General features: G+C 44.1%; 4 protein-coding genes and 1 long non-coding RNA gene across 8 annotated transcripts; 3 read left to right on the forward strand and 2 right to left on the reverse strand.

Annotated features, from left to right (window-relative positions):
* Positions 1 to 26: 26 nt before the first annotated feature.
* Positions 27 to 2,202, reverse strand: LOC6507750 (protein phosphatase inhibitor 2). 2 transcript variants are annotated; one of them, XM_014909958.3, is made up of 5 exons: positions 1,870 to 2,202; positions 1,403 to 1,506; positions 1,179 to 1,346; positions 1,028 to 1,122; positions 27 to 964 (listed from the first exon to the last, which is right to left on the reverse strand). In XM_014909958.3, exons 2-5 carry the CDS (start codon positions 1,480 to 1,482, stop codon positions 675 to 677), a joined length of 633 nt encoding a protein of 210 aa, XP_014765444.1. In that variant the 5' UTR covers positions 1,483 to 1,506; positions 1,870 to 2,202; the 3' UTR covers positions 27 to 674. The 2 variants fall into 2 exon arrangements, with proteins under 2 accessions (XP_014765444.1, XP_001956268.3); XM_001956232.4 differs by lacking the exon at positions 1,870 to 2,202 and adding an exon at positions 1,559 to 1,836.
* Positions 2,203 to 2,569: 367 nt separating this feature from the next.
* Positions 2,570 to 7,111, forward strand: LOC6507312 (85/88 kDa calcium-independent phospholipase A2). 2 transcript variants are annotated; one of them, XM_001956231.4, is made up of 8 exons: positions 2,586 to 2,700; positions 3,137 to 3,262; positions 3,380 to 3,672; positions 3,731 to 4,030; positions 4,095 to 4,912; positions 4,966 to 5,606; positions 6,036 to 6,371; positions 6,430 to 7,111. In XM_001956231.4, exons 2-8 carry the CDS (start codon positions 3,223 to 3,225, stop codon positions 6,660 to 6,662), a joined length of 2,661 nt encoding a protein of 886 aa, XP_001956267.1. In that variant the 5' UTR covers positions 2,586 to 2,700; positions 3,137 to 3,222; the 3' UTR covers positions 6,663 to 7,111. The 2 variants fall into 2 exon arrangements, with proteins under 2 accessions (XP_014765158.1, XP_001956267.1); XM_014909672.3 differs by lacking the exon at positions 3,137 to 3,262 and having other exon boundaries at positions 2,570 to 2,700.
* Positions 7,112 to 7,438: 327 nt separating this feature from the next.
* Positions 7,439 to 10,888, forward strand: LOC6507313 (ankyrin repeat and protein kinase domain-containing protein 1). Its single transcript, XM_001956230.4, has 2 exons — positions 7,439 to 8,810; positions 10,425 to 10,888. The coding sequence occupies exon 1, from the start codon at positions 7,649 to 7,651 to the stop codon at positions 8,729 to 8,731; it is 1,083 nt and encodes a 360-aa protein (XP_001956266.1). The 5' UTR covers positions 7,439 to 7,648; the 3' UTR covers positions 8,732 to 8,810; positions 10,425 to 10,888.
* Positions 10,889 to 11,957: 1,069 nt separating this feature from the next.
* On the forward strand, positions 11,958 to 25,722 carry LOC6507314 (GTPase-activating protein). 2 transcript variants are annotated; one of them, XM_032453884.2, is made up of 6 exons: positions 11,958 to 13,240; positions 19,736 to 21,633; positions 21,696 to 21,955; positions 22,296 to 22,301; positions 22,460 to 22,655; positions 23,193 to 25,722. In XM_032453884.2, exons 1-6 carry the CDS (start codon positions 13,093 to 13,095, stop codon positions 24,183 to 24,185), a joined length of 3,501 nt encoding a protein of 1,166 aa, XP_032309775.1. In that variant the 5' UTR covers positions 11,958 to 13,092; the 3' UTR covers positions 24,186 to 25,722. The 2 variants fall into 2 exon arrangements, with proteins under 2 accessions (XP_032309775.1, XP_001956265.3); XM_001956229.4 differs by lacking the exon at positions 22,296 to 22,301.
* Positions 14,603 to 14,903, reverse strand: LOC123257100. The gene is made up of 2 exons (XR_006507042.1): positions 14,791 to 14,903; positions 14,603 to 14,725 (listed from the first exon to the last, which is right to left on the reverse strand). It is a non-coding gene; the product is annotated as an uncharacterized LOC123257100 (long non-coding RNA).
* Positions 25,723 to 25,797: the final 75 nt, after the last annotated feature.

A 25,797-nucleotide genomic window follows, 5' to 3' on the forward strand; every position in this document is an offset into this window, starting at 1 on the left:
GCGAAGTGTTTTTTTTTAAACTGGGCTTGGCTTTTGGATTCTCTTTATTGAAACTCTCGCATTCGATGGCTTAAACTTAATAGTAATAATAATAATATTACATTAATAAATAACTAAAAGTAAGGCCAAATCAACTTGAACTTTAGTTACAACACGTTACTCATCCATCCACTCGGTTGACCCTCGATTTTGTGGCACTTGCATCCATTCAAATTAAATGCAAACGGAGCTGCGAACGGTAGGTAGACTAATATTATTTTTATGTGCATCCACAACGATATGAATTTAAACACTATTTTGTTTTTTGTTTGTTTTTGTTTCAACTACATTTGCAACGGTACGCTACGGCTGAGAAGACGCATACGATATTTATATTTGCTCTTTCGTACAAACTCTCCGACCAAGTGCACATTTTATGTGATAAAATCAATTAGCAACAATTAATTCAATGGATATTCGGTGACAGACATTTGCGACGGCTTCTTCGGTTGTGTTTTAGTTGTTATATTCAATTAATCACTTTAGTTACCAGCATCCACACCCTCTCACTCTGATATATTGATTTGAATTGTTGTCATTGGATGTTCGACTGAATGAGCTGCCCGTTGTCGTCTAGGTCTGGGTAAACATTTGCGATCGATTGTTAGATGGGGTTGATGGTTTTGATATAACTCCTAATTGTTTGATGGCTCCAGGTCCATATGGCTGGTGGCACTGGTTGACGGAGAGGCAGACGGTTGGGATTGGGCATTTGATTTTTTCGCGGAACTGCTTGCGAAGCGTCCGCTGGAGGTGGAAGCGCCCTGCGCCGAACCCGAGGGCCGGCTGTCCAAGCTCCTGGCATCAGTACTCTCTTCACCCTCGTCGTCATCGTCCTCCTCCTGTATCAGCTTGCGTGCCAGCTTGACAGCCTCAAACTCGCGATAGTGTGCTTTGCGACGCCGCTCAAATTCGCGTCGACGTTCTGTAACCAGAGTACCTATGATTAGTCACGGAAATTCGAGAGGCTCTTGAACTAAACACTTACGTCGTTCCTCCTCACTCAGAGGCTGATCGTCGCCGGACGACCCCTCGTCCTCAATGCTCTCTGAAGACTGTTGCGTATTGGCCGCTATGCGTAGTCTAAACAATATTTTTTTTTACAATTACAATCTATAAGATATTTGTATCAGTCTTACTTCTCCACTAGCAGCTCTGTGTCCAGCTCGTCCCGGTTATCTTCATAGGCTTCTGTGTAGTTGTATGGAGTTTTGGGTTCATCGATTTTCATATGGCCATAGTCCTTGTCGGCCGGATGGAAGGTCTGCAGAACATTGAGCTCATCGAACTTGGCACTTTTTCGGAAACTATTGAAGGGAACTTGATTAGAAAATGTTTAGATTCTATGACCTATTAACGCTACCTGGCCCCGGACTTGTCGAAACTGCGAGAGGTCTTCAATATACCCTTGCAGGGCAACTGTGGGCTGGGATTGTTCTGCATTCTGACAGGGCCTTCGACCGTTGACTGCGAATGCACAGATAGAAACTTGATTTAATTGCGAATTTGAATTAATTACGTCAGGGGATCTGCTGCTGGACAACCGGTGGATGGATGAATCACGGCGGCAGTAACCGAATAGGCACTGAAATCGCGAGCTCCGCCAGATTAGAATGGCACAGGTCGCAGCGACACTTACGCCACCGTTGGCAAATCGTGCCCTTGGGGGGGTCGCCACCGCCACTGGCAAAGCCACCCACAGCCACTGCCACCACCACCCCCCGCACCCGTCGCACACCATCCGCTGACCACCTTCGTTGCATGTGGTCGTAGCAACGCCCTTTTGGCCATTCGCTCTTGTATCCTCCATTTGCTAATCCATAGACTTACTTGTTAGTGTTGCTATTCTTGCTGATTTCGCTTGCTTGTTAACTGCAATTGCAAATATATCTGCAATTGCACCTTAATTGCAATTTGCACCTCAAGTTCTCAGTTAGCAGCCAGCTGTTTCTTGTGGAAAAGCAAACAACGCAGGAAATGCAGCTCACTAAACTGATTACAATTTGGAAACGACAAATTTAGCTCGCAGCGATATTGGGGCCAATGCGTGTAATTTCGACTTGCACTTTCCTAATGCAAACAAATGGAATCCGGTAAATATTCTAACAATTTCGAGGCTCGTCTAGGGCTGTCACAATTGCCAAAGCTATCGATGGTACTTTTGTGGAAGGCGCAATCGATATTTAAGTTTTTATCGTGCAATATATTGTTTGTTTCAAGTTTAAGCTCTGAATAAACTGAAGATAATAATTTTTAAGAATAAAAAATGTCCTATACATATATTCCATTTTTTTGTATCAAATAATAATCAATTTTATAAGTCTTACTGATGAAACGCTTACAGTGCTGAAAAAACAGCTGTTGAGGTCCTTAAAACTATATTATACCATAGATATTTCAAATAAATTTGTAATTCATTTTTATTTTAAGAATTTTTAATGCAAGTTCATTTTAAAATAACAACATTCATATGATTTGAAACATCCTTTTTGCGATTTCGATTAAATCTATCGATAGTCGTGAGCTCTACACAAGGGAAAAGCTTCCATCGCCAAAAAGCTAGCTAATTTTCAGTTAGTTCTATTGTGGTAGCGAGAATTTAAAGTCAACTGAAGTAGAGCGATAAGGAACCTTAGAAGCAAAGCCGTAAAATGTTTAATGGTCAGCCCATAAAAGAGCCTACCCCATTATTTCGAAGCCACCTGGTGGCTTAAGGATTGTTTCGCATGGTGTCAGACAATTTGCGCGTTAATTTTCGCAAACTGAGATTTTTGAAACTTGATCGCAATCATCACCCCACATATGCAATTACACATATTGATTAAAAAGCTGAATAATGGTGGAAAATGTGGGGGAAATGGAGGATAAGAACACGGACTGAAGGCGCATAATCATCCGATCTGCCGGCGGGCTAGGTGTTCTCTCCCCATTGGCTGGTTGATGCTAAGTGCGACACATATGTGCGGCCCGCTTCATCATCATCCGATGTCTGATGTGCCCCACTATTGATTTCTTGGCAACCAAACAACCACCCACCCTTTCACCCAGCGCCATCGTCTCTCGTGTTACTAACCATTGGTCATTATTTCTCTGTCAGGTTCATCGCATCCACATTAGCCCTCAAAGTAACAAAATAATATCCACGGTGCAAAGTTCAAGCAGCATCCACTGAGGTCTTGAGTCATGTCGTGGATGGCCTTTGGAGCCCTCGCCTCTGGCTTCGGTATTTCCCTCACAATCATTTCCTTGTTGTACAGTCTTTCGTGTGTAGTCTTGTTTAGATTCAGAGATGCCAATCAATAAACGCCTATCTAAAGGTTATTATTATTTTATTTTGCAGTTCTTCAGCGCCTGCTGGGGGGCGACCAGCCGGCCAACAAGGTACTTGAAATCAAGAGCGAATCTCTGGGAACTCTGCAAGTTTTGGCGCGGGATGATGCCATGGTCCTCTTTGCCCCGCCCTACAACACCAACGACAAGAGGGCTGTCTATGAAATCGTGCTGCAGAGGCCCACCTCAGACTCGAACACCACGTCCTTCAGTTTGTACCGATCCCCAGTGCAATCAGAGGCCGAGGAGCGCTTTAATGCTTTCCGCCAAAGGTTACCCGTATTTGTCAGCATTGTTAAAGAAGTAACTAAGACTTAAATGGCTTTGATTCGTACTTCCCATTAACCTTTTCTTCTTTCAGCACTACAACATAAATGGTCTGCAGAAAGCCAGCGATGTCCTGGCTGATAATCCGTCATGGACCCTTGCCCATTTGGTAGCCTACTTCAATCTGGTGGACTACATCAGTAATCCGAAAGTGTTGCAATGTATAGACCAAGCCGACCACACCACCCTAATGTCCCCCTTCCAACTGGCCATCAAGCAGGGCCACATGGAAATGGTGAAGGCTTTGCTGCCGCTGAGCAAGCTGGAGCACTTGGACATCAATAGTAATTCGGTGTTTCATTACGCCGCCAGCACCACCAAGGAAATTATTAACGTGAGTCAGTCGCCTTATCTTTTAAATTTTTATCAACATGGGACTTCCCCCTTCTCGGTTATAGCTCCTCACCGACAACAGCACTGTGAACCTAAACCACATTAATTCGGATGGTTACACACCGCTACACATTGCCTGCGTTGGCGACAAGCCCGATTGCGTAAAGGCATTGCTATTGGCCGGCGCCGATGTCAATCTAAATGCGAAAAATATCGCCAAGCTACACAAGACCTCGGCTCCCACCTCGGTGGCTTCGTTCCTGAAAACCAATGTTAGCAAGTTGTACACGCAAGATATGAAATATGGAGGCACTCCCCTGCACTGGTGTTCCTCCCGGGAAACTCTTCACGCCCTCATAATGGAAGGTTGCGATGTAAACGCTACGAACTTTGAGGGACGCACTGCGCTCCACGTGATGGTGGCCAGAAATCGGTTCGAGTGCGTCGTAACCCTGCTTGCCCACGACGCTGACATTGATGTCCTGGACCAGGAGGGTAATGCAGCCTTGCATATTGCCATTGAAAAGAAACTAGTACCTATTGTCCAGTGTTTGGTGGTTTTTGGATGCGACATTAACCTAAAGAACAAGGATGGCCGAACCCCACGCCACATGGTGGGTAATGATACGAGTAACAACAAGGAAGATGAGATTCTGTACATACTGCACTCGGTGGGCGCCAAACGCTGCCCAGATACCGGGTCCAAATGCCCGCCTGGGTGCAATGCTAAGAGCAACTACAACGGCATCCCTCCGGAAGCTCCCGAATCCGTGGAGCAACGCGAGCATATCGAAAACATGCTGGCCACCACTAGTCGTCAGGTCATGGGAGGATTGCTGGGCGCTGCGGCCAATGGGCTAATGGAGAAGCAGCCCCCACCACAGTAAGTTAATTAATATTTAAAAATTTAACAAAAAATTAATTCATTTTCTCTAGAATGCCCGTTGTGGTGGACACTGAGAAGGAGTTGAAAGGACAGAGCATCATGGACGCCCTTTTGGGCATGTTTACCACCAAGGTTAATGCTGATGAAATGAAGAAGGACACCTCTTCAGGCAGTTTGGCCAGCGCTACTGCCACTCCTCCTTCCGCTAGTCCTGAACAGCTTCCGTCACCCACCTCGCCCATTGCCGCTGAAGTGGGGGACAAGCCGTACGGTCGTGGTCGCCTTCTTTGCCTAGACGGTGGCGGTATTCGTGGCTTAGTATTAGTTCAGATGCTGCTCGAAATCGAGAAGCTATCACGGACGCCCATAATTCACATGTTTGACTGGATTGCGGGTACCAGTACCGGCGGAATCTTGGCCTTGGGCTTAGGATGCGGCAAGACAATGCGCCAGTGCATGGGCCTCTATTTGCGGATGAAGGAGCAATGTTTCGTCGGCTCACGACCCTACAACAGCGATTTCTTCGAGTCCATCCTGAAGGACAACCTTGGCGAGTTCAACGTTATGACGGACATCAAGCATCCAAAGATCATGGTCACGGGAGTCATGGCCGACCGCAAGCCTGTTGATTTGCACCTCTTCCGGAACTACACAAGCGCCAGTGACATCCTGGGCATAGTGACTTCAATCAGTAAGTGAAAACATTCTGGAATTCTGGAAAATTGGTCCCAAAATCTTGTAAGATATTCCGCTTAAGAATCCGATGGTTTTTGCCCAATGAATATGAGTTTCACATGGGATCATTAGGCGGCCGCATGCCTTTTCGAAGATTTTTGAAGGGGACCCCCCAGAAAATTTCTTAAAAAATCTCAAAAAAATTATGTTTCTAGATTTTGATGCAGAATTGCGGAGAATCAATCTACGATTCGTTTAAGGTATTCCGCTCAGGAACCCGATGATTTTTGCCAAAGATATAGCCTTCTCTGGGGACCATATAGTGGTTCCATGCCCATTCCATGGAACCATAAAATGGCTCCATGTATTTTTTTTCATTATGTATAGGATCAGCATAAAATGTTAATAAAAGTAGACACACTAATGTATTTGTTTCCTTTTAAAGGTAACAGACGAATTCCTCCACCGCAGCCAGAGGAACAATTGGTCTGGCGTGCAGCCCGCGCAACTGGAGCGGCTCCTTCGTATTTCCGGGCTTTTGGCCGCTTTTTGGACGGTGGCTTGATTGCCAATAATCCGACACTGGATGCCATGACCGAAATCCACGAATACAACATGGCCTTGCGGAGCGTAGGTCGCGAGTCGGAGGCTATACCCGTATCTGTAGTAGTCTCATTGGGCACGGGCCATATTCCTGTCACGGAACTGAAGGACATTGATGTTTTCCGCCCGGAAAGTATCTGGGATACAGCCAAACTGGCGTACGGAATATCAACCATTGGTAGGAATAGTATTTTCTAAAATCTGAGACTTTATTTATCTTATAATCCATATTTTAGGCAATCTATTGGTGGATCAAGCCACCTGTTCCGATGGGAGAGTCGTGGATCGCGCCAGGGCGTGGTGCAGCACCATTGGGATACCTTACTTCAGATTCAACCCGCAACTCAGCGAGGACATCGCCATGGATGAGAAGAACGACCAAAAACTGATCAATATGCTGTGGCACACCAAGGCGTACATGTACAACAACCGCAATAAGATCATAGAAATGATAAACTTTTTGAAATAGCGCGCAAGAAGGATTTAGATCGCATTGCTATTAATATGTCTCTTCTGAGATTTTTTGGATCTTCTCGATGTACTTTAGCTTAGTTTACCGATCTTCCCATTTTGTTCAGCACCCCTTTCGCGGTCTAAATCAGAGCTCCCCCACACCCCCAAATTAACAAAGTCCCACCACGTCTAGATGAAAATAGCGATTCTGTTGGTTTTCTTAATTTTGAGGCTTTTTTCTCCCTCGATTAACAACAAACTGTATAAGTTTTTAATGTGTTACTCGTTTTAAGGAGGTATCTAACTAATGTTAATCTAAAAATCTTGTATTTCTGTGTGTTAAGTACCCTCCAATTGAATTGTGAGCTGAATCATATGATAGATAATACATTCCGTGCCGCTTTGTTAGAAAATACATATTTATGGCCGAGCACGAATTTTGAATAAAGTTTTTAAGTGTGTAAACCAGTTTTTAATTTAATTGGGTACATTTTATGAGCCGCAATGGGTTTAAGATTTCATTGATGGAAGGTTATTAGTGTTTTTAATTAACACAATTGATTACTATTGTTTTTTTTTTAAATAAACGTTATGGAAAAATTTTTCTAAGAAAAATTTATTTTTATAATCCCTCTAAAAAAAGTAATTTATTCCTCAGAATTAAAAAAAAAAAACAAGATTTTTATAATTTTAATTATGACTTAATCTTAAATTAAAGTTAAATATTGTTTAACATTGTTAAAATAATATTTTTATTTTAACCAGGGCTGGCAAAATTGGCTATCGATAGACATTTCCCTTAGTATCGCACGCACTCATGGTCATATCGATAGGGGTCAAAATGTAAACAGGAAAAAAATAGAGAAAAATACAAACAATACAGACAGGAAAATAAGCAGCGCGTGCCTAAACACAGATTTTTCATCAAAAATCGAAACCAAAGGGCAGCCAGAACAGGAGGAACAAAGAGAAACAGACGCACTTCAGATTCCGGAGGAGCAAATGGCCGCGGCCACCAACAGTGATTCCTCCAGCGGCGTGGATTCTGTGGATTCCAAGGAGGAGGTGGAAATGTCGCCAGCCCCATCGTCCATGGCCATTGTTAGGTCCAGCCCAATGCCGATGCCAGCGAGCGGAAGTGCCTCGAAGGGAATAATGATCACACCGCCGCCGCAGGTGATGCCCCCAACGCCCACCTCCTCGCCCAATACGCACGGCGAATGGCCCCACATGCAATTCAACCTGAACCTGAACCTGAACTCAAACTCTAGCACCAACGCATTCCAGCTGAGTAGAGACCGGGGCGAGCACTTTGCGCTGCCGCATCTGCCGCCCCTGCCACTGAACCAGAACTCATCCAACTCCAACAGCGAGTATCTGCCCAGTCTAATCCATCCGAGCACGCTTCCCTCTGGCAGCAAGAGCTTTAAGATGCGCCCCAGGATGCAACGGATGAAGCATTATTGCACTTACAGCAACATCCTCACCCAGTCAAATGGCCGCAAATTGCGCACCGCCGCCTCCACCTGCAACATAGAGCTGCTCAACCGGATTCTAGAGTCCGGGGCTAATCCCAATGCCGCCGATGAGTACAATCGCAGTCCGCTGCACCTTGCTGCCTGTCGCGGCTACATACCTATTGTCCAGCAGTTGCTCAAGTACGGAGCCAATCCCAATGTGGTTGATTCTCTGGGGAATACGCCACTCCATCTGGCCGTAATCTCGGCCAGCTCCAACAATTTCAATGTGGTGGTGGGCGTATTGCTGCAGGGAGGTGCCAGTGTCCATATGTACGACCGCAGCAACAAATCTCCGCTGGAGCTGGCCGAGGCAAAGCTGAGACTGCTGCGCAACAGATACGACCATCCCACTCCGGAGACGGCAAAGATTCTGGAGGACATGTGTATGCTTACCACGTTGATTTTGCGTTATATGGTTAAGCAGCAGCGCGAGCTGGAGGACCTCTCGGCGCTGGAACAGCGTCTGCAGAACCTCAGCACCAGCGACCACCAGGAGGAGGTAGTCTCCCAGACCGCCGACGAGCTGCTTGCCAGCGTCGAGAGGTTGTCCATTAATAACAAATAGATAAGGAGCGAAGGAACGCCAAAGGAACCCAACCATAAAAAGGACACGGACTTGATAGCGTTCGATGAGTTGAGAAAAAGTAAGTATAATATATAAAATAAATGTATATAAAATATATTTAACTAGCAGTACCCTGCCACGTTTCGCTGTGGCATATTGTTGTTGCACGCATAAAAAATAAGTCAAACAAAAAAGAATAATTTTCAAATTAATTAAATTCTGTAATACTTGTGGGTATACAATATTCTTTGTTTCTCCTCCTTAATCATTCATTATTATTTCTGTATTTTAGTACATAGGTTGCTCTTCACTTAAGCACCTTGTGATACACGACATTTTTTGTTTTATTATCAGGCGCAAAAACAAACAACGCAGATGGTCTTCCGACCCGTGAACATGCCACGTATAATTGACCATGGGAAAAACATGAATGTTCTAGATTTAAACCACAAACTTTTAAGGATTGGCCTTGTGATTTGTTGATTGTCATGGCAAATGCAAGACGTATCGGAAATTGAAGTCTTTTAAATTCAAACGGCATATCGGTTGGGATCATCGGGATCCTCGGAATGAGAACTTCCTCACCTTTGAATTTTCCTATCATTATCGTAGCGTAAATTACATTGTTCATCAATTTACTAACCACCAAACGCGTACCGTTGCACAGTTTATATATTTGTAAAAATTTATTCTGTGTATCTTCGAAAGGTAGTAATGATCCAATTCGATGGTGAATTCTACAAAATAAAAACCAGATTCTTTAACTACATTCTATGTAAGTACAAAAATAAATACCTTAAATGTCGGATTAAAACCTCCTTCTTCGATAATGTCTGCCCCAAATGACGTCATTTGGAAACAACTATTGTATTTTCGAGTATTTGCAAGAAAGTGGCGTGATTCTTGTGTTTCGCCGCAAAGCAATGAATACAATGGCTCTTGTGGCGGAGTCAACACTGGCAATTTCACTTTACCATTAACGCAGCATAATCCAGGCGTTTCTCCGGAAAACTTTAATGCACCACAATACTCGCAAACAACGTCCATTTGCCCAATGCAAACGCTAGGATGCAAGCTGTAATCATTGCTGCAATCGTATCGAAACGCAGCTCGATTCAAATCAGCTAAATATCTGCGTCGCAAATTGAAATCTATTTGAGAAGCACGAAGTCGAGCCATACTATTGCGGCGCTGTTCACGTGCAATTTCTCGTTCTTCTTCAGTCCTTTCATATGCAATATTTTGTATTGTTCTTGCATTACGGCTTTGTCGGGAAAGATTCGACCGTCTTGGTCGCGGCATTATTAATTAAACTTCACTTCACTTCAATCCACTTGTTAATTATTTATTTAATAGAAATAGTTTTAATATTGATTTCAGCGCAACACAATCTTTTTGGTTCGTTGTTAAATTTGAGAGCCTGACTATGAATTTGACTTCGTTTGTAACTGATTTGACATTTTCTTCTTAGCTGTCTGCCTAAATAAAAAAGTATGGGCCAGGGAGGAAAGGGAGGAACGCTGTCGAACGGGACAAAAAGTATCCTATGTCCTTCTCCTGGCTCTAAGCTACCTCCCTACCAATTTTCACTCAAATCTGTTCTTCCGTTCTTGATTTATAAGATGTGTAACATAAAACACGTTGTTCTTTTATATATATAGATAGATTAATAAAGATTCTCCTTGCCTTTCAGTTTGTTTATCGTTTCCTAGTTTGGCTGCCGTTGAGCTGGAGTTGGCATCGGGAATAAAGCGGCCGGATAAACTGATCACTAGGCGTAGATCCTGTCGGGCTGCTTGATATATATTCGACCAACGCTCTCAAACACACAAGCACACACGACACACAACCACAACACATTGTTTCAAGCGATCTTTTTTATTAAGTATTTCATATAAGTTTCATTGTTTATGCAAACAAACATAATTACCATTTAAGCTTTACGTTTAGCGCGCCAAAACAAAATCAATTTATGTAATAAAGATTAAATCGCAACTCAAGTGAACACCTAACAAACTGCTAAATTACATTTAATTAAATGACTATAAATGGAAATCGTTAAGTGTCTATTGTATACTATAACAAAAGCATATTCGTGTAATCCTACACAGAACAATAAAAGAAAATTCAAACGGCCATTGACTTAACCCAACCATAGATATGATTTTTAATAAATAGGATCTATGATCTACGGAAGATAAAAAAGGCAAACTAGGTTTGTTTTCATATGCTTTTATGCAATATGTTTATTTAATATTTGGATATTTAGTATACCTTGATGAAGAAAGCAACTATTCTATTAAAATAACAAAAAAATATGTTACTTATGAAAGATAAAAAGAAAAGGAAACGCAATAGGCAATATTTTATGATAAATATTGATGTCATAAGCCGGCTAATACCCCATAAAGATGATATATTTAATGGATCAACGCCCTGGGAAGTGAGATGTGTTTTTCATTCAAAAGTCGAGCCCACTTTTTAAATAGTAACGGAAGCCAGACAAATGATCAAAACACTTCCCCGACCATAAATTTCCATGAATGGCCTGGAGCAGGGCGTAAAATAGCCAAAAAAAAATGAAAACAAACCCGTAAATTCATTCATTTGAATCCAAAATACAAGTTTTATCTAAAAAATGCACCTTACCCTCTGGCTCTGGGGCAGGTGTTGTGCGGAGAGAAAGGAGAGGTAGGTAGGGGTGGAGCAGAGTCGGAGACCTCTTCTCCTTCCCACGTCGGTTACGTTTCGTTGAGCCAAATGATGAACATACTATACATATTTCAAGTTGTCATTAGGCACTCCACTGTGCCGGGGAGCACAGATCCCCGGCATACGGAAACAATGAAAAGGAGTGGGAGGAGAAGGTCTCTCTGCTTTTTGACCCAAACTACTTCCACTTATTGGCGGCAGTTGTGATAAGATACTTGGGCATGTAGTGTAGTTGTTGTTCTTGTTTTGATGTGTGTGGTTTTTAGGAAGAAACGAAGAAAGGGCAGCAGAGCATATGCGGTAAACAAACAACGTCCCTGGTCCGGATGCCGTGTGAATTTCACATTTCACTGCCTTGCTTTTGTAATTCTAATATATGTAGTTCGGCCGTCGCTTCCTCCGTCTGCGAGCCAGAACGCCTACACGAAATGCGCTACATTGCGGAGTGTAGGGTACTTCAGTTTGCCAGCCTGTGTTTAAGTAAATTTCAATAACTATAGAAAAATTTTATTTTCTTAAAATTTATTAAATACATAATTTTAATTTTAATAAATTTTGTAATGCATTTCTATAGCAGCTCATTGGCTTCTTCGGTTATGCCCGAAACTTTCTCCCTCCCTTTGCGTCGCTTCCGCTCCGCTGGCTATGCAGGCGCCGCCCTGGTGCAACATGTGTTTGTTTTTGTTGGTCTGAAGGTGTCCGTTTTCAAGAGTGTGCGTTTTCATTCACAAAATTTTGACTTCATTTTAGTTTTGACCACAACACCAGACAGTTGTAAGCGGCCGTGCAAGCGTAAAAATTAAAATTACTCAAGAAATAATAGCAATATCTTAAAACAAAAATAAACCGGAAACTTAAACTATGAATAATTTAAAATTATAATAATTTTAAACTATTTGATTTTCAACGAAAACCCAAAAATAACAGTAATTGCGTGACTCGTAGTTTCAACTCTTCAAAAGTTAAATGCATTTGTGTGTTGTGAATGGTGAAGAGACAAAATAATTTAAAAGATAGTCAGTTACATGACTGAATTATTAACTTAAATGTTTTTCTAAGCTGTGCTATAAATATAGTTTTGAAATTCCTTCGCATCGAAACACAGGGTGACCAGGAGATAGGCATTTTATAGCTCCAATCGATAGGTGAGACCGATAGTTTGAAAATATCGATGACATTGATGCTAACATCGATGTTTTCCCACCTCTACTTTATTTTTAAAGAGACTTGTAAATTCCGGAGGTTGGTCGCGGACGCAGACATCGAGTAAAATTCGACAGAAAACCGAGACAAGATATTCGAGACTAATTCAATCGCAATGAAATTAATCGAAATTTTAATCTGTTCGTGACACTACAAATTACAAAATAAAGTGAAAATAATTTAGCAACAAAATAAACACGCCCATAAAGTGATTAACGCTATCGCCAGGCAAAAGCCGATCATCGGAGTTCTGCTACTGACGTGCAACGCTGTGGAAACAGAAAATAGTTAATTCGAAATCGAATTGCAAGACCGGTGAAAAGTTTTCTAATAGCAATTTGCCGCGATAAAATAATTAAAACACGAAAAAAAAAAAAAAAAAACGAAACAAAAATTGTTTCACGGTCTTCCGGAAACAAGCTGCCTGCTATGAAATCGAGTGCACGATGCTGCTGAAGAAAAAACGCTTGATGTGCGACCAGGGCGGCACCATCGAATCGCTCGCCGTCCCTGCAGTCGAGCCAAGCAGCAACAACAACAAAATGGCCGATACACGCGAAGTGCGCATTGAAGAGCAATTAAAAGTGAAAATTGGTATGTAAATTGGTGCGAAATCGATGGAAAACCGTTTCTACACCTAGATCAGTCCACCCCGCATCGGGGGGCAGTGAAATCGTCGCGAAATAGCTTGGTTTCCAAGGTGCCTGGTGTGCTGGAATGTTGACAGCGTCGCTGTCGCCCAGCAGAGTCTCTCCCACAGAAAACAACATTAAAACGGGCCCAAATTCTATGAAAATCAGTGTAGAGTGTAATAAAAAGTGGCTAAAATTATTAAGCATTGATGATTTGTCAGAAAAACGATGCTAAATGGCAGAATATTTGTTTTTCTTTTTCAACAAATGCGCTCGGGCCTGCAAGTGTGCGCGTGTGTGTCACTGTGTGCGTGTGTTTCTTATTTTTGTAATGTTTTGTCGAGGCTGCTGCAGCCTGCAGTGCAATTGCCTTTGTTGTTGCTGGTACTGCTGGTACTGGTGATGCAGAAGCTATAGAAACTTGCCACCCGACTTTTGAGCCTGATGCCTGGCTGAATGTTACGGCATCCACCGCGCTTCCACCTTCTTGTCACCCCCCTCGGTTTGCATGTGCCCCCTTTTTGTGAATGAATCTGAAATCCCCCCATGTGTGTGTGTCTGTGTGTGTGACGCTCCAGCGCATGCCCGCACACAAACACACACACACAGTCATACTCGTGTGGAGGCGAGAGATCCAGCAACAATGTGTGGGTTTTTTCATGAATGGAATTTTCGAATTCGGTGTACATTTCTCTCGGCTGTCTCGGCGAATGTCTGTTCTGTTGTGGTGTCTGTTTTATGAATGATTATCAGCAAGCAGCAGCAGCGAAAAGCATCGATTAATGGCTTATATCGGCGAAAGGTCAAATGAATGAATGACACTTATCTTTCGCCCAGCGAGAGGGAGAGAGCGAGTGGAAGAGAGGGAGATCTCGCAAGAAGAAGAGCGGGATAGTGTTGCGGTTGTTTTTTTTTCCATGTTTTTACATTTCCTGTTTTTCCTTTTTTGTCGCCTTGTTTTCGTTTTTTTTTTTTTTTCTGTTTTTTCGTAAAATGTGAAACCCAGTAGTACGGAATAACCACAAAACAAAAAAAATCTTGTAAAAAAAAAAGGTCACACCTGCACACGCACACCTATACCTCTTTGAATCTCATTTTCCACCCAAACAACAATTTCAATCTCGCAACTCATAATCAGCTTTTGCTCTCAGCCTGGCCATAAATTATATGCAAAGCTGCACCAACATTGTAGCCGTAGCCGTAGCCGCTTTTGATTTCCGTTTCCCATCGCCCTAGAGTTTCTTTCTTCTTCTGGCACTCTGGTGTGATGATGCGGTTGAGGAGGGTTCTTCTGCGAAACTCTTGCTTTTCTCGTTTCTCCTTATTTATTTTTTTTTCTGCTGTTTGCACGCTTCAATTGTTTTCGCATGCGCATGTGTCTTTGTCGGTTTCACCCTTTCCACTTCCTTTTGGGAGCCGTTCTTCCTCCGTCAGTTTTAAGCCCTCGCTGCGAAAATATTTCTTAAAATGTATTAAACACGTGTTGGGTTTCGATTATCTTATCACACTCACTTTGTCCTCACGTTTGTCACCCTTTTGCCCTGATTTCCTGCCAGAGACGTGTTGAAACATGCTTTGTTTATCCAGCACATCCCTAATAGAGATGCTCTATTTGTCGATAAAATCTATCTGTAATTAAATCTATTTATCGATTTCCTGCCATCTCTCACTTTTTCCTTTAAAATTCTTTAGTCTCTAATGACTGAAGAATGAAAGTTATCCGCTTCCTATAATCATGATCGATTATGGCACCATTATAGCGCATTAGCTCTGTCACCCCTACTATATTCCTCTTTCAAGTTTCATATTTCCACTTCATTATGCTTTGCATGCTTAATAATAATACTTCCACATCGTGCTCAGTTTCAATTACACACTCTATTGTTGTGAGCTTTCCATTTTGTCGGCTGTTGGCTGTTGCGATTTCTACACGAAACCCCTACCTTCGTAATACTTTTTCCATTTAATTAAAATGTTGAGCGCATAACCTAAATTTCGTTTTCTACGAGACCCGAGAAGTAGGGAGTGTACCGAGTCGAGTAGTCGAGTGCAGCAATGGGTGAGTGGAGTGACTCACTCGATCTTCTCTCGATTTCCCCATCCCCGATCGATTCATGCCGGAATATCAATGACACTTTACATGACGAATTAAAAAAGACCACACGCAGTCCTCCAGTCGTCCAGATTTCGTTGAACTTGAGAAGAATATGTAGTTGGAGTTGGCTTATAGAGGCCACTAGTTAACATGGATTCTCGGGTCTGATCTCGGGTTTGGTCTGCCGTTTGGAGCGACAATGACAACAACAATAAATAGTTTGGCCAAAAAAGGTAATTAATTAAAAGCCGGTTGTGTCTTGTACGCCAAGTCTCGGCCTCTGGCCAGCAAAACTGGTTGCAATTGAAGCAACACAAGGTTTCTAGTTGCTTCTAGCCGGAGATCTGACTTGAGTTATGTTTTTGCCAAGAATATGACACATTTTCTTCATGTGTACATATGTGAGGTTTGGTCGACAGACAATTAGTTGTCGGGTCGTATCTTGAAATCATTTTTCTAACAATTAAAGCAGAATATTTTTCATTCGAATTGCTCTGGCCAGCAATGTTAATTAGCTTTTGAGGAAGGATTAGTTTCTTTTTTGCCTTTAACTTTGAACAATTTTATGTAATTAGTGCATTAGTAAAATATCTCTTATTCAGGTCGAAGAAGTGGCAGTGTCTCCTTGCACGTTGATGACTCTGCCACCAGCAACAGTGGCAGCTTGCTACACATACTCCAGATGGAGTTTTTATGACTTGACGCTTGACCTCTTCGCATTTACTTTGATGTTGAGTTGACTCCGGGTCGCGGTCGGGGTCAGAGGCAACTGCGGAACCCCCTAGTCCAATCCCAGGCCCAATCCCATTGTGGCGCATCTCGTAATTTGTAATTAAAATGAATTCTGTTTTTATTTCACATTTCGGGGCCTGTTTCTGGTCTCCATCTATCTCTGTGGTGTTATTAATTTTGAGCCACAATTTGTGCGCTTCGCTGGCTCGTTTCAAGTGTCGTTTGTCGTCGTTCCCTGTGGTTTCTGTTCTTCTCGAAAGGTGTATATCCCATAATACCACCACAGCGGAAATGTCAGGGGCCAAGAATGGTTGGGTTTAAGGCTGGGGACAAGTTTTTAATGGGCTTGGGCTTGGTGGAAGGTATAGTTAGATGCGGCTGGCTTTTTGGGAAGGGTTATCTAAGGGGGCTCTAACTAAGTTAAGTAATGAGGCATAAGATGAGGGACCCCATTGAAACCCACTTCCAACCAAGGTTACTGAAACGAAATGGTGTGTGGGCATCTCCAACAAAGTTTATTTATCATTTATTTCACTTTTATGGCACAAGTTGTGCCTCTAATGATCGGCATTTGCTGTTTTATTTGTTATTTATTTTTTTAGTAATAGTAATAGGCGTCTGCCGAATTTGGCCTTTTTTTTTAAATGGAAGTCGTGCAATGGCTGAGCGATTTGTGCAATTGAAGGTTAATAGTGTAGTGCCAAAATGGAGATAAAATGGGACTTAACTGAGATGAAGAATAAGAGCTACTATAGCTTAAAGTTTATACAATATTGCTAATAAATAAAGAGCAGAGACCAAGCAGAAGCCACACAAAAGCTGGAGGAGATCATCATAAGAAGCGTAATCAGACCGGAAATCGATCAGCACGTACCGAGAAACGATCGAGAGGGAAGAAACAGGTTTTCGATCATCTCTCCGAGCTCTTCGGCTTCATCTCCAAATGAATAAAATGCAATGGCCCCGGCATTATTACTAAATAGACTTCAGAGTCTTAAGAATCGATCGCCCATTTCTTTCTCTGCCTCTCTACCTCACTGGCTTACCAACTAACCTGTTTTCCTCCGCAACCTGAAAGCTAATTGCACGAGACACGTTAGTAGGAGCCCTTTCGTTCGGGTTTAATGGCCAAAGGAAGTGGCAGTGGCAGTGGCAGCGGAAAAGGAAGTGCACTTAGAGGGATATGAAAGCTATAGAAACGAGTGCAAGGAAGGGCTTTACTCTCTCCACTCCCACCTTTAAGGCCAAAAGTAGCCACAGGAAGCTGCCGCTTAAACAAACAACATGGAATACTACCAGAATACTACATATATAGACGGGAAGGAGGAGATCTGTCTGTGGAAATCTCCCTTCCGTTGGCAAGCCAGCAAGAGCAAGAAGCGAAAAAAAAAAATACAGAATTTATCTCTATTTCCGTTCCTTTGCATAAATAACTGCTGGCTGGCTGGCTTTTTGTTTCATTTGCTTTTTTAGAATTTATTACAGAGCGCTGTCGGGCTGGCGGGCTGTCTGCTTCCTTCTTTACGGGTTTTCCTTGTCAGTTTTTGTATTTTTTGTTTTTTAACCATTCTTGGAGTAATCGCCTCATTAATTCGCTCGCGTTTCATGCTGCACTGGATTGATTTGCATATTGCGGTGCAGAAAATCAAAAGCAGACTCTAAAAAGCAAATATGCCTACAAACTCTTTAAATTTCATTTTCTATCCAAGTGTGGAAATGGAAAATGGGATCATGTTGTAATTTTTTGCCTCCAAGGCAAATGTCAATGCGGTGCCGGTCTTCAGAAGTTTTTTCCGAACTTTTCGTGGTGGCGGCAATGTGGCATGTGGCATGTGGCATATGGCAGGATGGTTCTATTTTGAGGAGAGATCATCCGATCCCCCAGACACGTTGAAAGAAACATGCCGCATGTCGGACCACCAATATAAGCAATAATATGCATTAGCCGCCGAATAAACATGTCTTTTTTTTTTTCGATAAATGATTAATCTGGTTTTGTAATTTCAAAAAATGCCAGCTACATCCGTTCCCACGAGTGAGAGAGAGAGAAAGATATTCCATCAACTTCCGCTTGACTTTGCATGCATAAACCTCTCCGATCCAGTAGCCCCCGTCGGTTCACTGAGCTCCAGTTCCGTTTATCGTAAGATGATATATGTACATATGCCCCGATGGTCAGAGGGAGTCAGAGAGTACATCCATTTCTCAATCCGCTGGAAGGTCTAGCCAATATGGCTATAGGGGGCTCGTTTCGAAATCATTTTGCAATTCCTTTATCGCTCTTTCTCCGCTCTTTCTCTTCTTCTATGTGGTGAGTAAGCGGGATCTTCCCCCGATTATGTCATTAATTTTTAGAAATCTCTCAAATCTATAAAAAATAAATACAAAAAATTTAAATGCTCAATGACGTGGTGGAGCCATAAAAAAATTTTACTTGGGGGGGTTTCCCAGCAGCTTCTCTTCAGCGCTCTCTCCACATCTCACAGTTACTACGGCGATTTCATGAATGAACTTGACTTTTTTGCTTTTTCTTCTCTCCGAAAGTCACTTTTAAAATGTTGCTTTTGCTTTTTGTTTGCTTTGCTTTGCTTTTGCATATAAAATGTGCTTTTGATGGCTCGACTTTGACTATTTCATTCATTCATAAAAAAAAACAAAAAAACAAGCAGAAAGGGAGAAAAAAACTAACAAATTCCTTTGTTATCAGGGTTTTCTTATAGCCGGGAGGGAGAGAGTGAGTGTGAGAGCGAAAGGCGTGAGTATGGGGGATTGTGAAAAAGTGCCGTTGTTTTGCCAACACGGAGATACTCACAGGCACGCACACAATCGCATAACCCCATTGATAGTCGCGGGCTGATAACTCACATACATATATAGGAGGTGCATGTGGTGTAGTGTAGTTGGCCCACCTAGGCCGCTCAGCTGTGTCAACAAGAGAGGGCGGAACAGCAGAGGGGTGGTGGGTGGGATCTCAATGAAAAACAAATTCAAGATACAGTTCAACTTCCGTAAGAGAGAGAGAAAGAGATAGAGAGAGGGAGGATATTGGAGGAGATTCCTAGTGGTTCCATTATTCCGATCCTGAACTCATTAGAACCCTAATACCTCATACGATTCTGCTGAAACTTGCCAGAAGCATGTATCTTGGAGCAAGTTATTCGTTGGTAACCCATATCTGAAACTGTTTATGGAGTCTGTTGAGTCATACACACATGTCTGGTGGTGCGGTGGTGTGTGCCGTGCACTTATTATATTTCCGCTCGGATGCCGCTTATTTCTTGCATTGGTCATTGGTGGGCAGGAGGAGGTGGTTGGCTGGCTGGCTGGCGCCTTCACCCTTTTGTCCGCTTATCAAGGCTATCGTTTATTATTGACGCTGGCAGTCTTGTCGAGAGCTAGCCAGGTGGTGAAGCATTGCGGCCCCCAGCAGCAGCACTCGCACAGGAAGTCACGTTCGCGTTGCACCTTTTTCGGAACTCAAAGAGCCCGCTGCAGTGCCTGGTGTTGTAATGAATGAGCTTATCGAAAGTCAAGGCCGGACGACCTATTGGGAGCTTGTTTAATTAGGAATTATGACTATCTATTAGTGACTTTTATTAAAATTATTCCATTTTGTTCTATTATTTCCAGGCGAGGCAAAGAATCTGAGCAGTCGCAATGCGGCCAACACCAGCTGCAGCACACAGGGCACACGCGATGTCTACTGCACCATCGCCCTCGACCAGGAGGAGATCTGCCGCACACCCACCATCGAACGCACACTCAATCCCTTCTTCGGCGAGGAGCATCAGTTCAAGATACCGCGTCGCTTCCGCTTCCTCTGCGTCTACGTGTGGGACCGGGACATGAAGCAGGACAAGCCCATTGGCAAGATAGCGATTAAGCGCGAGGAGCTCCATATGTACAACAACAAGGATCACTGGTTCTCTTTGAGGCCAGTGGACTCGGATTCAGAGGTCCAGGGCATGGTCAACGTGGAGGTGAAATTCGAGGAAGCCTCGACACAACCGCAAGGGGAGACCATAGAACTGGGCCAGCACACACTGCCGCACAATCAGATGCACCACCACCACCACCAGCAGCGGGCGCACCTCAACGACTACAAGGAGAACAGCGAACTGAGCATCATCCAGCGCGCCTCAACCGGCAACAGTGGAAACCGCTCCGCGGGCATCACACTCAAGACGAGAGCAGCCGGGCTCTTCGGGCACGTCCACCATCCGGCCCCGGCGCAGACACAGCACTTCCAGCAGATCGCCAACACCACCACCACGTCCTCGTCCACGGATCAGCTGGCCAACTGGAAGGCCAGCTCACAGCCCAGGATCGTGGGAGTGACCATCCGAGTGCCGGCCTGCGTGGATCTGGCCAAGAAGCAGGGCACCTGCGACCCGTTCGTGGTGTGCACAGCCCACTACAGCAACAAGCAGCAGGTGACCCGGAGCACCAAGCAGCGGAAGAAAACGGTGGACCCGGAGTTCGACGAGACCATGTACTTCGATCTGCACATCGACGCCGAGGCGGGCAGCACGAACACAACGGGCAGCAAGAAGAGTACCAGCTCACTGGAGTCCACAGGCAACAAGGGGTACTCCATCTATCCCCTGGGAGGAGCGGATCTGGTGGAAATTGTGATAAGCCTGTGGCACGACGCGCACGGCGCCATGGCGGACAAAGTATTCCTGGGGGAGGTGCGGCTGCCGATGCTCAACAAACAGGAGCAGCAGGCGGTTCCATCGTCGGCCTGGTACTACCTCCAGCCCCGGTCCATCACTCACAGTTGCCGCTCGCTGAACGCCACTCCCCGATCCTGCGCCACCCCACCCGGAACGCGGCTTAGTGTCGACTCCACCATCGGATCGCTGCGATTGAACCTCAACTACACCGCCGATCACGTCTTCCCGCTGGCCACCTACGATGATCTGCTGAACCTGCTCCTGGAGTCCGTGGTCCAGCGACCCATCACAGTGTCGGCGGTGTCGATTCTCGGGGAACTGGTCTCTGGGAAGACGGAGGTGGCCCAGCCGCTGGTCCGTCTCTTCACGCACACGGAGCACATAGCGCCCATCATCAAGGCGCTGGCGGATCACGAGATCTCGCACCTCACCGATCCCACGACGATCTTTCGGGGCAACACCCTGGTGTCCAAGATGATGGACGAGGCCATGAGGCTATCCGGCCTGCACTATCTCCACCAGACACTGCGGCCGGTGCTCTCCCAGATTGTGTCCGAGAAGAAGCCCTGCGAGATCGATCCGAGCAAGGTGAAAGATCGCTCGGCGGTGGACACGAATCTGCACAACCTGAAGGACTACGTGGAGCGGGTGTTCGAGGCGATAACAAAGAGTGCCAACCGCTGCCCCAAGGTGCTGTGCCAGATCTTCCACGAGCTGCGGGAGTGTGCGGGCGAGCGGTTTCCCAGCAACCGGGAGGTGCGGTACTCTGTGGTCTCCGGGTTCATCTTCCTGCGCTTCTTTGCGCCGGCTATCCTGGGCCCGAAGCTCTTCGACCTGACCACCGAACGACTGGTAAGGAGGCTTCTTAAAAGCTCTAAGGATTCTTGCTAATATTCTCCTTTTTTTCTCGGTAGGATGCGCAAACGAATCGCACTCTGACCCTGATCTCCAAGACGATCCAATCGCTGGGCAACCTGGTCAGCTCCCGATCATCGCAGCAGCCCTGCAAGGAGGAGTATACCGGCGAGCTGTACAAGAAGTTCTGCACGGAGCAGCATGTGGAGGCAGTGAAGCACTTCCTGGAGGTGATCTCGACGCCGCCGAGCCAAACGGCAACTGGCGTTCATCCGGCGGCGGCGGCCGCTCCCCTTAAACCAGTATTACTTAAAGAGGGGTAAGATATCCGGACGATCCTTAGCTATATATGTCAACTGGTGGACTGTACAATGCTCCCTCTATATACCCTATATGTTCTATAGATTCGGCATATCCCACCCAAAACATTTGGTTAATTACGCTTTGTTTCTAATACCGAAACTTTCTTTATCTTTCTCTTCTTTTCCGCGCGCTGCTTTTACAAAAAATCCAAAAAAAAAAAAAAAAAAACAAAATAATAAAAACAAAACATGAAATAATAAATCAAAAATCCGTCACACCCATCACCAAACAACTATTCACCATCACCAACCACCATACCATACCCATTACACCTTATAAACTATACTAACGTCTAGCGAGGGGTAAGATTTTTCAAGAAACTACAACCTCTGTTCTTGTCCTCGAACTGGTGAGAGAGATTCCTCCTCCGATCGAGAACAAGAACAGAGAGATTAGATTTTGGTTTTTAGAGAAGGGCTGTATTGCTAAGAACCCGCTTTCTATGCTTTCATTCCGGCAGCCTGATGACCAAGTACCCCACCAGCCCCAAGCGATTCCGACGACAGTTCAAGCAGCGATACTTCCGGCTAACCACCCACTCGCTCGGCTACGCCAAGTCGAAGGGCAAGCAACCCATCTGTGATATACCGCTCCAGGAGATTGTCAGCGTGGAGCAGCTGAAGGACAAGAGTTTCAAGATGCAGAACTGTTTTAAGGTGAGTCTTAAGGTTTCAAACTGGTGATCCATGCCAGCCCACACACTCCGCCAACTAGTAGCTCCTAATCTGGGCCCATCTCTCCGGGCTGAGTGAAAACCAAACACCAGTTGCCTCGCAAAACTTTCACTAATCACTCACAACCGGCTGAGGGCCAATGACAAGTTGCGGTAATTAAAAATAATTAGCATTATTATGCAGATGTGCTGGCTCCGCTTTTGCGTATGGCTGGGGCGGTTCATTGTTTATGGCTTTCTGGGGGCAGCCGGAGCGGGAAAAAAAAGGGAAATTTCAAACAAAACCTAGAAAAGAAGAGAATGAATCCCCCATCGTGGGTGCCAACTTTTGTTTCTCTTTTATTTTTTAATCTCAAGTGTTGTGTGGGAATTGTCTCAGACGGATTTCACTAAGGTAGGCGATTGTTTTGCAATTGGCGGCGGCAGGGTGCGCACAGAATTTATGCTAATTGCGCAAAGATGAGACCGAGACTCTGCGAGGCTTATAATCTGACTTTTCCCTTTTTCCCTCCACTTGCAGATCGTGTGCAACGACCGGTCGCTGATCGTACAGACAACGAACTGTGTGGAGGAGCGCGAGTGGTTCGACCTGCTGCACAAAATCTGCCTGATGAACTCGGACCGGATGCGGTACTTCCATCCCTCGGCCTTTGTCGCCGGCTTCTACAGTTGCTGCAGTAGCTCCGACGAGAACTCGCCAGGCTGCAAGAAGGTCTCCGACAAGGAGATGGACTACTTCCAGATGGACTTGGTGACGGCCCTGGACCCGCCACTCGATCTGCAGCGCATCCACACGCTGATCATGTCCAACATGAGCGTGCTGGAGTCTCTACTAGATCCACTAACGTACCACCAACACCTCCAGCAGCCCCAGCACCAGCAACACAATCCCCTCGTGCCACTGGCCACAGAGCTGCAGAAGCACTCGCCGCAGGCCTTCGCCGAGTTCAAGCGGACAATCGAGAAGCTGAGAGAGAAGGCGTATGCCATCGATCGGGATCACCGGGATTACAAGCAGGGCATCACCAGGCAGCTGAAGTACGGTAGCAAGCAGGTGCCCATCGGCGACGACAACTACTGGCACATGATGCGAGCAGCGGGCCAGCTGAACCAGCAACACCATCAGCAGCAGCAGCAACAACAGCAGCAGCAACTGCAACAGTTCCAGCCGCAGCCAGTCCTGCCGCAAATGCAGAATGTCCGAGCCTATCCCTACCAGGCGGCCACCAGCAACATGAACGCCTACCATCTCCACAACCTGCAGCACCAGCAACAACGATTGCAGTCCCACCACCAGCAACAGCAGCAGCAACAACAGCTGCAGCTGCAGCACCAACCGGCACAGTTCCAGCCACTCCGAAGCCACCAGCTGCAGCGGCACAACAACAACCTGAACAACAACAACTGCGGCAACGTATCGTCGTCGAGTCCTTCGTCGACCACCTCCAGTGTGGTGGCTGCACCGCCAAGCAGCACCTCATCGTCCCAGCAACCGGCCCAGCCGATTTATTAGCGTCCAAGGCTGTGCGTATTCGCGTTGCCGCGGGCCATCATCCCGACCAGGTGAAGCAGTGGTGGAATACGCAACTTGAGTGGCAGGCAGCTTGCTTAGAGCGTTAAGAACAACCAGGAAGGATATGCTGTTGCATGAACAGTTTAATGTGCTTATTTCTAGGCTCTTTTTTTTGTATAATTTGTACGAGTTTAACGTTAAGAGAAGGTCTAGATTAAGTTTTTTAATTGCCCCCCATTTTTATACACAAGATTTTTACAGAAAACAACAGAAACCGAAACAGAAAACAGAAAACAGAAACAAGCAAAACAACAAAGAAAGAGAAATCTAAATATTTATAAGTCTATTTATTTTTTGTACGTGCTAACATTATTTATACACATGAGAAAATCCAAAAGGGAGGAGGTCCTTAAACAGGTCCTCCGGAAACTGATAACTCTTTAAGCCTAAGCCTATTAACTAAAAAAAAAAACTAAAAACTCCGAAATTGCGAAGATTTTTTAAGCCTAGCCTTAGTTGAGAAAACACGAAAGTAGCGAAATGAAACGTTGTAAATAGCAACCTATCCGTAAAATATATATATTATATATTTAACTCTATATATATATATGTATATGCGTAATATTACCTACATTATACCAGTTATTTTAGGCGTAGCAAAAATTTCTTTTAAACAAACAAAAAACTAACTAATCTTAGGGGTGTTGCCCAGAGGCGATGCGAGAACAAAAAGCAAATAATTCTAACAAAAATGTGAATGCTATTTACAAACGAGAAAGAAAAAAGAAACCTACTTGCATACAAAATACATCTATCATGTATATTTTACTTTATATAACTGTCATACAGCTATTAATTTAAAAAAAAATGCAAACAAAAAGCATTGTTAAGAACAAATTTACTTCCATTTTGCATATACACATCCACGCGTACATAAGATATATTTATTAAATGCATTTAATTTCATGTTAAATTTAAACAAAAAACAAAAAACAATGAAACTTGTTGACGCAAACACTATTTGGTTTAGCTTCGACACTTACTTCCACCGATTTGTTTCCAAAGCTCTTCCAATATTAATTACACACATATATAGAATTTATGTTAAATATTATTAAAATTTGCCATATTTAGTTCTTTCATGTTCATGTTCTTCATCATTATTATATCGTATTGCATTGAGAATGTCTTCCTCCGCGTTTACGTATTCTAATTGCCTTTTGTTTATGCATTCCAATATTTTTGTGCATTTCTTAATTCTAATTTTTGCATAATATATATGTATATATAAAGACGAAAGGATGGAATCCGATCGGAGAAGCATATTTAATTTTTTCCCCCGTAATATTAATTTAATCTGTTTGCAGTTACTACCGATCTTTGGTTCATTTATAATTTCAGTTGCATTTTTAAGAGCATAATTTTGATTTAATTATTACCATGCCTAGCTCCTAAGTTGTTGGTACAAAGAATCGAAAATATATACTTTCTTTCTAGATATATTTTCTAGTGGAAAATAAAGCGTATTGCCAATGGATTTTTATTTTGATTTTCACTTTTTCTTTCTTTTTAAATTACTTGTATTTAAATCCCTACCCTATAGAGTACCTCA

The sequence above is a fragment of the Drosophila ananassae genome, chromosome 2R (genome assembly GCF_017639315.1).
Source record: "Drosophila ananassae strain 14024-0371.13 chromosome 2R, ASM1763931v2, whole genome shotgun sequence".
NCBI lineage: Eukaryota > Metazoa > Arthropoda > Insecta > Diptera > Drosophilidae > Drosophila > Drosophila ananassae.

Coding starts and splice junctions, on each gene's coding strand:
- LOC6507312 (XM_001956231.4), top strand. CDS start 3,223: ATGTCGTGGATGGCCTTTGGAGCCCTCGCCTCTGGCTTCG. Junction 3,263..3,379: donor AGCCCTCGCCTCTGGCTTCG/GTATTTCCCTCA, acceptor TTTATTTTGCAG/TTCTTCAGCGCCTGCTGGGG. Junction 5,607..6,035: donor GGGCATAGTGACTTCAATCA/GTAAGTGAAAAC, acceptor TTCCTTTTAAAG/GTAACAGACGAATTCCTCCA.
- LOC6507750 (XM_001956232.4), bottom strand. CDS start 1,780: ATGGTGTGCGACGGGTGCGGGGGGTGGTGGTGGCAGTGGCTGTGGGTG. Junction 1,507..1,558: donor CCAGCAGCAGATCCCCTGAC/GTAATTAATTCA, acceptor GTGCATTCGCAG/TCAACGGTCGAAGGCCCTGT. Junction 1,123..1,178: donor ACAGAGCTGCTAGTGGAGAA/GTAAGACTGATA, acceptor AATATTGTTTAG/ACTACGCATAGCGGCCAATA.
- LOC6507314 (XM_032453884.2), top strand. CDS start 13,093: ATGCTGCTGAAGAAAAAACGCTTGATGTGCGACCAGGGCGGCACCATC. Junction 13,241..19,735: donor GCAATTAAAAGTGAAAATTG/GTATGTAAATTG, acceptor TATTATTTCCAG/GCGAGGCAAAGAATCTGAGC. Junction 21,634..21,695: donor ACCTGACCACCGAACGACTG/GTAAGGAGGCTT, acceptor TTTTCTCGGTAG/GATGCGCAAACGAATCGCAC.
- LOC6507313 (XM_001956230.4), top strand. CDS start 7,649: ATGGCCGCGGCCACCAACAGTGATTCCTCCAGCGGCGTGGATTCTGTG.